The following is a 12,864-nucleotide window of genomic DNA, read 5'->3' on the forward strand; positions in this document are numbered from 1 at the left end:
TCTTGTCTGACAGAAAATCTGTTTGTCAACTCTGCCACAATACAGACTTTAAAACATTTTCAGCATAAGTAACTTTTTAAATAGCATCTATACATACATTGCATAATGATATTCATGACCAGTGTGACACTGACTTTCATTTAAAACCACACATGACATTCTTTGATGACCCAGAATGTGCATACTAGACACAGGACATGCCTGTAACCCCCTTGCCAGTGGGCATTAAGGGGTTCTTGAGTTACAGCTTGATCCTGTGGTGGTTCTGTAGTACGCTTGAGGATTTAGGATAATAAGCCCCTGCAAAAGATGGCAGCATACTTTTAACAGAATGCAAGCTTTTTAAAAAAAGGAGTACTTATGGCGCCTTAGAGACTAACACATTTATTTGAGCATAAGCTTTTGTGAGCTACAGCTCACTTCATCTCACGAAAGCTTATGCTCAAATAAATTTGTTGGTCTCTAAGATGCCACAAGTCCTCCTTTTCTTTTTGCAAATACAGACTAACACGGCTGCTACTCTGAAACCAAGCTTTTTAAAGTGATTCAGCTTTTACCTGCCAATTAGGTAAATATGCTAGAACTTTAAACCCTTCCCAGTAAAGGCTGCATAATGCAACAGTCAGAGGGCCGCACTCTTCAGTAAGTTGCAGCCTCTTTGCAACTCCTCCCTGTGGATTCTGGTGGTAGAGCCAATGTATCTAGCTCTGGTGGCAAAGAGTAAATGAGCCAGAGAATGGGGGGGCATAACCAGGATAACTTATACCCCAGGGGCCATTAGCAGCAGTCATGTTGCTTCAGTGGGGCTTTGAGAGCACTCAGTACCTTGCAAGATCAGGCCCATGTGACTTAGATCAGTTGAAACTGCACAAATGTTTATGATACAACCGGAATACAACATTTATAAAAAATTGTACATACACTAAAGAATAGATTCGAGTTGTCCTCTGATGACTAGTGCTTTTTAAGATACAATCTTAACTCTGCAGCAATAACAGTTTATTTTACATTACCACCTCCTCCTCTCTGCCAACAATGCCAGCTTCATTATCGGTTTGTCCATTCTCCCACCATAGCATGATAATTTTCTTCCATGCTGTCCGCTACATCCCTCCAGAACTGATTTGTAAAGCAACCAGTCAATCTCATTCAACCCCCCTCCTTAAAATCCAGTACTCCTCGACACCCAGTCATGTCAACTAGACAGATATCCACTTACTATGTGAGTGCAGGGTGGGATTGGTGGGGGAAGGGAAGAGGAGAAGGAACACACAACTTCACATGCTTGCTTTATTACAATAGCACTTGAGTAGTAACCATGCAATCATGTCTTCGCTTTCTCCCCACACACCCAAACCATCTCCGTTATTAGTCGGTACATTAGTCGGTACATTCCTCAAATTTTGGGAGAAGCCTAGGCACACGTTTGTGTTTGGTTAAACAAACAAAAATACCAACCAGTCGCTCTGGAACGATGAGATGTACCACTTATTGTAAAAACGATGTTTTCTGTTGTATTGAGTTTTCCTTTTACTTCAGTTTAAGTTACCAGTTAAAAGTGTTATGAGAAAAATAATTTTAAATTATCAAAAATAAAAGTTGATTTGTTGCAATGGTTTCTACACACAGTTCTCAAATCTTCAAAAGCAGGAAAAAAGATACAGAATGATTTTAAAGCACAGTGTGGTTAATCCTGATGACTGCTGTATTTCTCAGTACACTTAAGCAGTAAGATACAATGGCCCATCCTGCTGAGATTGCAATGGTCGAGGTGCATCATTAGGCTTGAAGCAGAAGGCAAAACACCACAGCCACACAAGTGGTGGCAATTTCCCAGAATGACACACCCATGAGTTTCTTATTACAATTATGAATTGACTTCAGTAGTGCTAATATGTTTTAAATAACTGTAATAAAGAATAATTTATTGAGCATATTTATATCATCCCTAATCCCACAGCCAAAAAAAACTGGGAGGAGAAAGTTCACTTGAAAAATGAAAATAGTAGAAAGACATTATTAATGGTTTCTGCTATTTTCTTTCTCCACATTCCTATATACACACATTGTAGGCAGGATTCTCACAAGATTTTAGTGAAGGGTGGAGGATAAGTAATTAATTTTCCACTTTATCTCTCGAGGGCTTTGGTTAAGACACACTACATAACATGCTACAAACTATTTTTGATAAGAATAATATTATCTTACCATTGCCTTAGGATAATATAGAAGAGGGAGAAGTTTTTCAGGAAAGAGATTGTGCACTGGTCTGTCACCCACTAGAACTCTGGAGAAATGCCAAATATAAAATGACAGACTTCAGGACACAATGGACTGCTAAAGCTTGACGGTAGTTTAACAGTCTTTGGTGCTTGTGTTTCAAATTACACCAGTCAGGGAAGCCATTAGAAGTCTGCAGCGAGCAACAGAATTCTCCCTCTGTTACTGTAGCAAACGTTACTTCTTATTTAGCAGTGCCAACTTTAATCTCCACATGCATCCGACGAAGTGAGCTGTAGCTCATGAAAGCTTATGCTCAAACAAATTTGTTAGTCTCTAAGGTGCCACAAGTCCTCCTTTTCTTTATTAGAAGAACTGTAACATTTAGCAGGAAACAGAAAACAACAGAATTGTGGTTTGGGTAACTCTTCCGTTACTTTGATATCACTCTAATTGTTCTTACGGTAGAGGTGTAATAGATCTGATCTCAAGCCCTTGTGGGGAAAAAGTTTAACCTATGGTTCATTTTTCAATTAGGCCAACCCAGGTGCAACCTAGACCAAAGCCAGGTAGATAGCAGCTTTTGATACCCAGTGTCAAGGTTCCTTCCCCACTCTGAACTCTAGGGTACAGATGAGGGGACATGCATGAAAAACCCCCTAAACTTATTTTTACCAGCTTAGGTTAGCATCTAACAAATATAACAGGGAAAGAGCCCACTTGGAAAAGTCTTTCCCCCCCAAAATCCCCCCAAGCCCTACACTCACTTTCCTGGGGAAGGCTTGATATAATCCTCACCAATTGGTACAGGTGCACACAGACCCAACCCTTGGATCTTAAGAACAATGAAAAAGCAATCAGGTTCTTAAAAGAAGAATTTTAATTCAAGAAAAAGTAAAAGAATCACCCCTGTAAAATCAGGATGGTAAAATCCTTACAGGGTAATCAGATTCAAAACACAGAGAATCCCTCTAGGCTAAATCTTAAGTTACAAAAAGACCCAAAAATAGGAATATACATTCCATTCAGCACAACTTATTTTATCAGCCTTTTAAACAAAACAGAATCTAATGCATATCTAAATTGCTTACTGACTTTTTACAAGAGTTCTAACCTGCATTCTGCTCTGGTCCCAGCAAATGCAACACACAGAGAGAACGCTTTGTCCCCCCCCCGCAGCTTTGAAAGTATCTTGTCTCCTCATTGGTCATTCTGGTCAGGTGCCAGCTAGGTTGTCTTAGCTTCTTAACCCTTTACAGGTGAAAGGGTTTTTCCTCTGGCCAGGGGGAATTTAAAGGTGTTTACCCTTCCCTTTATATTTATGACACGCCCCTCCAAATCACAGATAGGGTGAAACGCTGACTGCATTTCTTTTTTGCACCATCAGGCATTGGGATCTCAACCCAGAATTCCAATGAGCGGCGGAGACTGTGGGAACTGTGTTGCTTAGAGCTACTGCTTCCGGCCATCGGGTGGCAAAATCCATGGAAGTCAGTATGTACTGCTTTCCTCTGGGTGTCTTTTTCGCAAAAGGACCCAGAAGATCCACAGCTACTCGCTGAAATGGAACCTCAATTATGGGGAGTGGCTGGAGAGGGGCTTTGACCTGGTCTTGGGATTTTCCCACTCTTTGACATACCTCACAAGATCAGACATAGGTAGAAACATCCTTGCCCATTCCCTCCCAGTGGAATGACCTCCCCAAACGGTCTTTGGTCCTGTTCACCCCAGCATGGCCACTAGGATGATCGTGGGCTAAGCTCAAGAGCTTGACCCGGTACTTAGCTGGAACTACCAACTGTCTCTGAGGACGCCAGTCTTCCTGGTGTCCACCAGAAAGAGTTTCCTCGTATAAAAGTCCTCTTTCTACAACAAACCTGGATCGATTAGAAGAGCTGAAAGGCAGTGGGTTGCTCCCTGCTGCCGTCCAAGCTCTCTGCAGGCTTTCATCTGCTTCCTGTTCAGTCTGGAACTGTTCCCTTGATGCTGGAGACATCAGTTCCTCATTGGATTGTGGACCTATGCTTGGTCCCTCTGGAAGCGATGCAGGTGATAGGACTGTTTCTGCTGACTGTGAACTGCTCTCTGCTAGTGCGCTATGTTGGGGTTCAGGCTCCGGCTGAGCCTCTTGGGTAGGGTTATCTGCTGCTGCCAGTGCAGGTTCAGTGGGGCCCTCTGGTGTTGGGGCTGCAAGTACTGGATTCAGTGCTGGCAATGGTCCTAGTGCTGGTTGTTCCGCCGGTTCCGGTTCTGAGACTGGATCCACTACTGCTGTTGCAGACGTTGGCGTGGGGTCTGGTTCCATTACCTCTGACCGGGTTCTGGTAGAAGTTTCCGGAACAGAGCTAGGCGTGACAGCTTGCTTAGCCTGGCTGCTGGTGACCATTCCCACCCCCTTGGCTAGTTTCACATGATTGACCAAGTCTTCCCCCAACAGCATGGGGATGGGATAATCATCACAGATTGCAAAAGTCCACGTTCCTGACCAGCCCTTGTACTGGACAGGCAACTTGGCTGTAGGCAAATTGAAAGAGTTGGACTTGAAGGGTTGAATTGTCACTTGGGCCTCTGGGTTGATTAAGTTGGGGTCCACTAAGGAAGCATGGATAGCCAACACCTGTGCTCCAGTGTCCCTCCACGCGGTGACCTTCTTTCCGCCCACACTCACAGTTTCCCTCCGCTCTGAGGGTACCTGGGATGTATCTGGACCTGAGGACCACTGGTGTGATTCCGGTGCAATGAACTGTAAATCAGTTGGGGTTCTTGGGGCAGTTGGCCTTTACATGCCCTGGCTTGTTACATTTAAAACATCGTCCAGCTGACGGGTTACTGGGGGAAGGTGGGTTGCTGGAGAACAGTGTGGCAGGACGATAAGGTGTCTGGAGTGTTCCTTGGTGTGTAGTTGGGGCCTTGGGCTGTCCCCGTTAGTAGGGTGAGGTCAGAGGTTGTCCCTTCTGGTCTCTGCTCCAACTGCGACCAGGATTGTTGCTCTCTCCTGCCTCCACCTGTTCTGTTCCAGTTTGCCCCCTCTGATATTTGCCCCCAACTGCTACTAGTATTTTTCTTTTCTGCCACCTCCACCCATTTGGCTCCAATCTCCCCCGCCTTGATTACAGTTGTGGGCTTCCCATCTAGTATGTACCTTTCTATTTCCTCAGGAACACTCTCTAACTGCTCCATTTGCATTAGGAAGGGCAACTCTCCTGGAGATTTAACATTTACTCCTGATATCCAGGCATCCCAATGTTTCACAATGTGGTAGGCATGTCGGGTAAATGACACATCTGGTTTCCACCTTAGGGCTCTGAACCGCTGACGGGAATGCTCGGGTGTTAGCGCCATTCTGACTCTCGCCTTGGTTTTAAATAGTTCATACTTGGTCATGTGTTCCTTAGGCATTTCAGCCGCCACCTCTGCTAAGGGTCCACTGAACTGCGGCCTCAGCTCTACCATGTACTGGTCTGTAGAGATGCTGTACTCAAGGCAGGTCCTTTCGAAGTTTTCTAAGAAGGCCTCGGTATCATCGCCTGCCTTGCAGGTGGGGAACTTCCTGGGATGTGAAGCGGTACATGGAGAAGGACTGCTATTCTGCTGAGCCTTTGCCTTCTCCATCTCCAGTGCATGCTTCCACTCTTTTTCCTTTGCCTCCATTTCTCTCCTGTGGGCAGCCTCTTTGGCTTTTTCTGCCTTGGGTTCTGTCATCTTTGCCTCTCTGTTTTTAACTAACTTTACACCCGAGAGAGTTAAAAAAACCCAAAAACTGGCTTGTAAAATTTTGGGGCTGTTATGTGATACCTATGTTCTCTGATAGCTATTCTCAGCCTACAAAAAAATCCTTTGTCTCCAGGCAAATAGACAGAAAAACCCTCTAGTTGCTCTTAGCTAAAGAACAAAACAAAAAAAAACCCCTCTTCAAGTCTGTGAAAAACTTGTGAATTTCCCTGCAGGAGATTAACTACCCTGCCTTGAGGTAGAGAAAACTCCAGCTCAAAAAAGACAAATCCCTTTGTTATGCTTGCTGCTTTGGCCCCCCGGCAGAGACAACAAACTAACTGCTTTCAGCTTAAAATCTGTTTCCAAGCAGCCCAAAGGGGAAAAAAATGTCCTTTTAAAATCCTACTGTGCTTCTGCTTCAAAATGATCTAAAAAAAAAAAAATCTCAAAATTATCCCATCGCTCTGCCACCATGTCAAGGTTCCTTCCCCCACTGTGAACTCTAGGGTACTGATGTGGGGACCTGCATGAAAGATCCCCTAAGCTTATTCTTACCAGCTTAGGTTAAAAACTTCCTCAAAGTACAAATTTTGCCTTGTCCTTGAACGCTATGCTGCCACCACCTAGTGTTTTAAACAAAGAACAGGGAAAGAGCCCACTTGGAGACGTCTTCCCCCGAAAAAATATCCCCCCAAACCCTACACCCCCTTTCCCGGGGAAGGCTTGAGAAAAATCCTCACCAATTTGCATAGGTGAACAGACCCAAACCCTTGGATCTTAACAATGAAAAAGCAATCAGGTTCTTAAAAGAAGAATTTTAATTTAAGAAAAAGTAAAAGAATCACCTCTGTAAAATCAGGATGGTAAATACCTTACAGGGTAATTAATTCAAAACAGAGAATCCCGCTAGGCAAAACATTAAGTTACAAAAAGACACAAAAACAGGAATATACATTCCATACAGCACAACCTATTTTACCAGCCATTTAACAAAAGGAAATCTAACGCATTCCTAGCTAGATTACTTACTAACTTAACAGAAGTTCTGAAGAGCATTCCTGATCTGTTCCCAGCAAAATCATCACACAGATAGACAGACCTTTTGTTCTCCCCGCCCCCTCCAGCTTTGAAAGTAACTTGTCTCCTCATTGGTCATTTTGGTCAGGTGCCAGCGAGGTTGTCTTAGCTTCTTAACCCTTTACAGGTGAAAGGGTTTTGCCTCTGGCCAGGAGGGATTTTATAGTTCTGTATTCAGAAAGGTGGTTACCCTTCCCTTTATTTTTATGACAGAAGTGAAGACAGCTGTAAAATAAATAATAAATAATAATAATATAGAAGAAATGGAAGAAAGGGGAAGTTGATAGTAAGGAATATAAATCAGAAGTTAAGAAATTGTAGAAAACTGATAAGGAGACACAAATAGAAATCTATGGCTAGTAAAGGACAATAAGGAGTTTTTGAAATATATTAGGAACAAAAAGAACCTTGACAACAGTATCAGCAGAACCATTCATGGCAGAATCATCAATAATAAGGCAGAAAAAGCTAAAGTTCAATAAATATTTCTGTCCTGTATTTGGAGAAAAATCTGATGATATAATTTCATCATAAGGTGATAACACTCTTTCTATCCCACTAATATTCGTTGAGGATAAACAGAAGCTACTAAAGTCAGACTTTTTTAAATCAGCAGGTCTATATAACTTGCATTCAAGAGTTTTTAAACAGCTAGTTGAGGAGTTTGCGGGATTGTTAATTGACGTCGAGGATTTTGGTTTTCAATAAGTCGTGGAACACTGGGGAAGCTCCAGAAAACCGGAAGAAAGCTAATGTGCCAATTTTTAAAAAGGATAAGCAGTTTGACCTGGGTAATTATAGGTCTGCCAGCCTGACATCTATCCCAGGCAAGATAATGAACTGGCTAATATGAGATTCTATTAATAAAAAAAATTAAAGCAGGGTAATCTAATTAATGCAAATCACCACGGGTTTACGGAAAACAGATCCTGTCAAACTAACCTATCATCTTTTTTTGATGAGATTACAAGTGTGGTTGATAAAGGTAATAATGCTGACAGAATATTCTTAGATTTCTCTAAAGCATTTGACTTGGTACCACATGACATTTTGATTAACATGGCACATATTAAATGCGTTACAAACTGGCTAACTGATAGGTCTCAAAATATAACCATAAATGGGGACTCATCATTGAATAGGTCTATTTCCAGTGGGGTTCCACAGAGATCAATTCTTGGCCCTATGCTATTTAATATTTTTATCAGTGACCCAGAAGAAAACAAAATCATCACTGATAAAATCTGCAGATGACACAACATTGGGGGAATGGAATGGACAGATCACCGATTAAGAACAAGCTAGACTGCTTGGTAAACAGGGCATAAGCAAATAATGTGCATTTTAATATGACTAAATGTCAATGTATATATCTAGGAACAAACAAATGTGGCCATACTTTCAGGATGGTGGACTCTATCCTGAAAAAGAGTGACTCTGAAAATGATTTGGGGGTTGTGGTGGATAATCAGGTGAACATGAGCTCTCGGTGTGGTGCTGTGACCAAAAGAGTTAATCTGATCCGGGGTTGCATAAACAGGGTAATCTTGAGTACGAGTACAGAGATTATTTTTTACCTCTGTATTTGGCACATGTGCGACTGTTGCTGGAATACAGTGTCCAGTTTTGGTGTCCACAATTGAAGAAGGATGTGGATAAATTAGAGATGGTTCAGAGAAGAGCCATTAGAACGACTAAATGATTAGAAAACATGCTGTTTAGTGACAGACTCAAGGATCTCAATCTGTTTAGTTTAACAAATAGAAGGTTAAGGGGTGAGTTGATTGCAGTCTGTAAGTACCTACATGGAAAACAAATATTTCATAATGGGCACATCAATTTAACAGACAAACATATAAACACAAACTAATGGCCAGAAGTTGAAGCTAAAAGAATTCAGACTGGAAATTAGGCATACATTTTCAACAGTGAGAAGTAATTAACCATTGGTTCAATTTAGGAAAGGTCATGGTGGATTCTCTATTACTGTCCATTTTTAAATCAAGACAGGATGTTTTTCTGAAAGATCTGCTCTAGGAATTATTTTGGGGAAGTTCTAGGACCTGTGTTATACAAGAGATCAGAGTCTCTGATCACAACGGTCCCCTCTGGTTTTAGAATCTATGAATCCTTCATCTGCATCTGTACTAGGGAAAAAAGTCAAGTTCAGGTCACACAATCTAAACAAAGCCAGTAAGATTTATATGCTTCATAGAAGTGTGTTTCAAAGCAGCATCTTGTTAAAGGATGCATTGTATAAATCAAAAAATAAATCAGGCTAAATACATTTTTAGCTATTTCAACTGACTAACTGGAAAAGAGGAAAGTTAAGGACTAACAAGCATGAGATAAAAGCAATTCTGCACACAGTATTCAGGCGAATTCCCATTGGCTTGAATGGGATTTTGTCTGAATAAGGAGCACAGACTCAAGTCCAACACTGGACCACTGGGGATTTAGTACTCTGGCCTATTAATTGAAAAATTAATGCTTTTTTTTTTTTAACGTTTTTTTTAATGTTTTGGTTTTTTTAAGATAAAAATCCTCCATAATCCTCATGCCAATACCTGAGTTACTTTTTGCTGAAAATAAATCTGACACTTAATGCTCTAATAATGTTTTACTACTCAGAATCCTTGTAACCTTTTCCTGGTAATTCAATTATTTTTAACTATATGAGACTTTTTTAAAACTCATCTGATCATTATGCAGTGATATTTTAATCTAATAAACTCTGTATATCTTTCCCACTGTAGTTTAGGAAAATCCCAATTTGCCCCTGGCACAACACAAAAAGATACAGAGAATAGGCTAAATCAGTGGTTCTCAAGCTCTGGGTCGCGACTTAGACTTTCTGGGGCCCAGGGCTGAAGCCGAAGCCTGAGCACCACCAACTGGGGATGAAGCCAAAGCGCAAGGACTTCAGCCCTGGGCAATGGGGCTTAAGTTACAGGCCCCTGCCTGGGGCTGAAGCCTTTGCGTGTTGATTTTGGCTCCTTCACCCAGGGTGGTGGGGCTTGGGTGGGCTCAAGCTTAAGTTCCTCCTCCGTGGGCTGTGTTGTAATTTTTGTTGTCAGAAGGGGGTTGTGGTGCAATGAAGTTTGAGAACCCCTAGGCTAAACTGTACTCTAATGGCATATCTACACTTACCTCCAGCGTGATCAATCCAGCAGGGGTTGATTTATCACGTCTAGTGAATACACAATAAATCGACCTCCAAGCGCTCTCCTGTCAACTACGGTACTCCACCGGAGTGAGAAGCATAGGCGGAGTTGACGGGGGAACTGCAGCAGTCGACCTACCGCAGTGAAGACACCGCGATAAGTAGCTCTAAGTACATCGACTTCAGCTATGCTATTTTCGTAGCTGAAGTTGGGTAACTTAGACCGACTTAACTCGCCCCCCTCCACCACCACCCCAACAGCGTAGACCAGGCCTAAGTCATATCAGTGTAACAAATCAGAATTTGTCCCAATGAAGAAGATTTGTTACTTGTAACATTTATACAAACACAGTAACATACATAAGCAGGACGGAACTGTGAATGAAAAGCTTGATCCTCATATATATTTCTTACTCTAAGCCCCACTGAAGGTTGAAACCTGTAAGCCAGGGACAGGAGGGGCAAAAGACTCTTGTATGGTTTGCAGGGGAAGAGGGAGTAGCGTTTTACGGCCAGCAGGGGGAACAAGGCTCAGGAGCTGCTGCAAAAGGGGGAGTGGATCAGCGTGGTGACGCTGGCTCATCCCCAGGGACTGGAAGGGCTGGTGAGTTCAAAAGGGGCAAGCACGGTGGGAGAAGCCCCTTTTTTCCCCAGATCAGGTGGAGCAGCACGGTACTTCCTTTGAAAGAGCTGAGAAATCCACACTTCCCTAGCACAAACAAGATTCCAATAGCTGACCCCACACAATATTTACTATAATTCGTCTCAAGTGAGCAAGGGCTAAAAGTGAATTTCAATTATGAAATAAATTATTTATAATTTATAATTTAAAATAATGAAAATAAAGCAAACTACAAAAAGAATTTAAAAATTACAGTGCATAAGGAGATTAACATGAGATAACAGTATAGAGTTGTTTCACAACCACATCCTATAATTCCTAAGAAATCTGCACATGAACAAGCAAATTGTTTCCACAGGTGCACCTAGACTCTGAACTCTTTGAGGCAGGGACTGTCTTTTCACTGCAAGTCTATACAATGTCTAACACAACAGGGCCCTATCTCTGATTGGTGTCTCTTTGCACTGTTCCAATACAAAAAACCATAATGATAATTATTTTAACAGAGACAAGAGCTGCATACCTGGCACCTTTCATCAGAAGTATGCCAACCCTCATGTTTGGTGAGTGACACTGAGGTGATGGCTGACAAAGGGTGGCCATTTGAACTGACTGACCAGACTCACTGCTCTACTCCCACAACATAGCTTCTGGTTACACAGTAGGCCAGCCCTCACGTGACACCCACTGCAGTGACTGTTTCCCTTTACAAACAATCTAGCCTTTTTAAAAGGGTTTAGTAATTTTTCTCTAGATTAATCTAAAAATCTGAACATATGATGATTGCTATATATTAGTGATAAAATAAATATTTCCCCTTCAAAGGATCAATTTCCTTTATTAGATTACATTTTATACAGCCTTGTTGGGATTAAAAACGACTTTTAAATTTGTATGTGCAAGAATCTTGCTGTTGTGATTTATGTGTCTATAAAAGCCATATATACTATGATATACAATAAGCCAGGCATGCTGTAGCACTAAATTTTATGCTGTAAAGACTACTGATGCCTCAGGCTTTTATGGACGAGATGATACATGAAACTGTACATGGGGAGATTACATATTAGTTTCTTAATTGACTTTAAATTACAACAAGGGTTTTGTTGAGTTTTTGTTTTTTTAAATGCTTGGCAACCTAGCAACACGCAAATGTATGCAACTGTGAATGTAAAGAACCCATCAACTAGCTAAATTCACATATCTACAAAGAATGGAGCAGTATATTTTTAGATATGAATTTGCAAATCTATAGTTCAGATCGTTTCAGCTATTCCATAATGAATGCTTCTCAAATGGCCATAATTAGCATATAAAAATTTGTAACTGACTATCTGTCACTTGGTATATCTTTTCTCAGGTAGGGAGGGAGTCGATCATTTACAGAGTTTGAAAAATTCAGTTTAATCTTGTTTACACTGTATTCCCTTTCACCTCTTCCAACATTTCACCAATTTGATACAGGTCCATATGTGTACAATTCAAAAGCAACTTCAGGTGAAGCAGTGAAATCTGAAGTGTGCTTGTTTCATAACAATTTAATCACTTGGAAAAAAACCAACAACTGAGATATCACAACTTGATTAAGTGATTGCTACACACGCGCAGTAACTCTTTATGATGCATCACATTTTATTGCACACCTTTCAGAGGAAGTATCTTTGGGTAAATGGGATTTAAAAATAATTTGGAAGATTTGTTTGCATAGGACCAATGCTGAGGGTACTCAGATGGGAGATGGTACCAATAAGAGACAAATATAGACAGTCAGTTTCCATTTCCACTCCATATTATGTTGTCTTTGCTACCTTTCTGAAACACACTATCAATTTTTTTTGACTATCAAATATATTTGGCACAAAACAGAAGACTGATTCTTTTCATAGTTTCTTAAAAAAACAACTTTCAACTGAAGAAAAAATAGTAAATTATAGCTCTTAGCAACAGTAAGACAAATTCCTATAAGCGAGTATAAATATGTAGTTTTCTTTGAAGTTCATTTTCAAAGGGCCAGGTGGACTCTTCACACTGAAAAACCTGCAGAAGCAGGCTGACAGTGAGTGGGGTC

General features: G+C 41.2%; 1 protein-coding gene across 6 annotated transcripts in view; it reads right to left on the bottom strand.

Annotated features, from left to right (window-relative positions):
- The window catches only part of ATXN10 (ataxin 10), a 157,556-nt gene that overhangs the window by 43,907 nt on the left and 100,785 nt on the right, over positions 1-12,864 (bottom strand). The window contains exon 10 of one of the 6 annotated variants that reach the window (XM_037914376.2): positions 7,177-7,236. The exons of the other annotated variants lie outside the window; for them this stretch is intronic. Within the exon in view, the coding sequence (XP_037770304.1) occupies positions 7,216-7,236 (21 nt within the window). The 3' untranslated portion in view covers positions 7,177-7,215. Of the gene's footprint in view, positions 1-7,176; positions 7,237-12,864 lie in introns of those variants that run through there. 6 annotated transcript variants of the gene reach the window in all.

The sequence above is a fragment of the Chelonia mydas genome, chromosome 1 (genome assembly GCF_015237465.2).
Source record: "Chelonia mydas isolate rCheMyd1 chromosome 1, rCheMyd1.pri.v2, whole genome shotgun sequence".
Taxonomy (NCBI): domain Eukaryota; kingdom Metazoa; phylum Chordata; order Testudines; family Cheloniidae; genus Chelonia; species Chelonia mydas.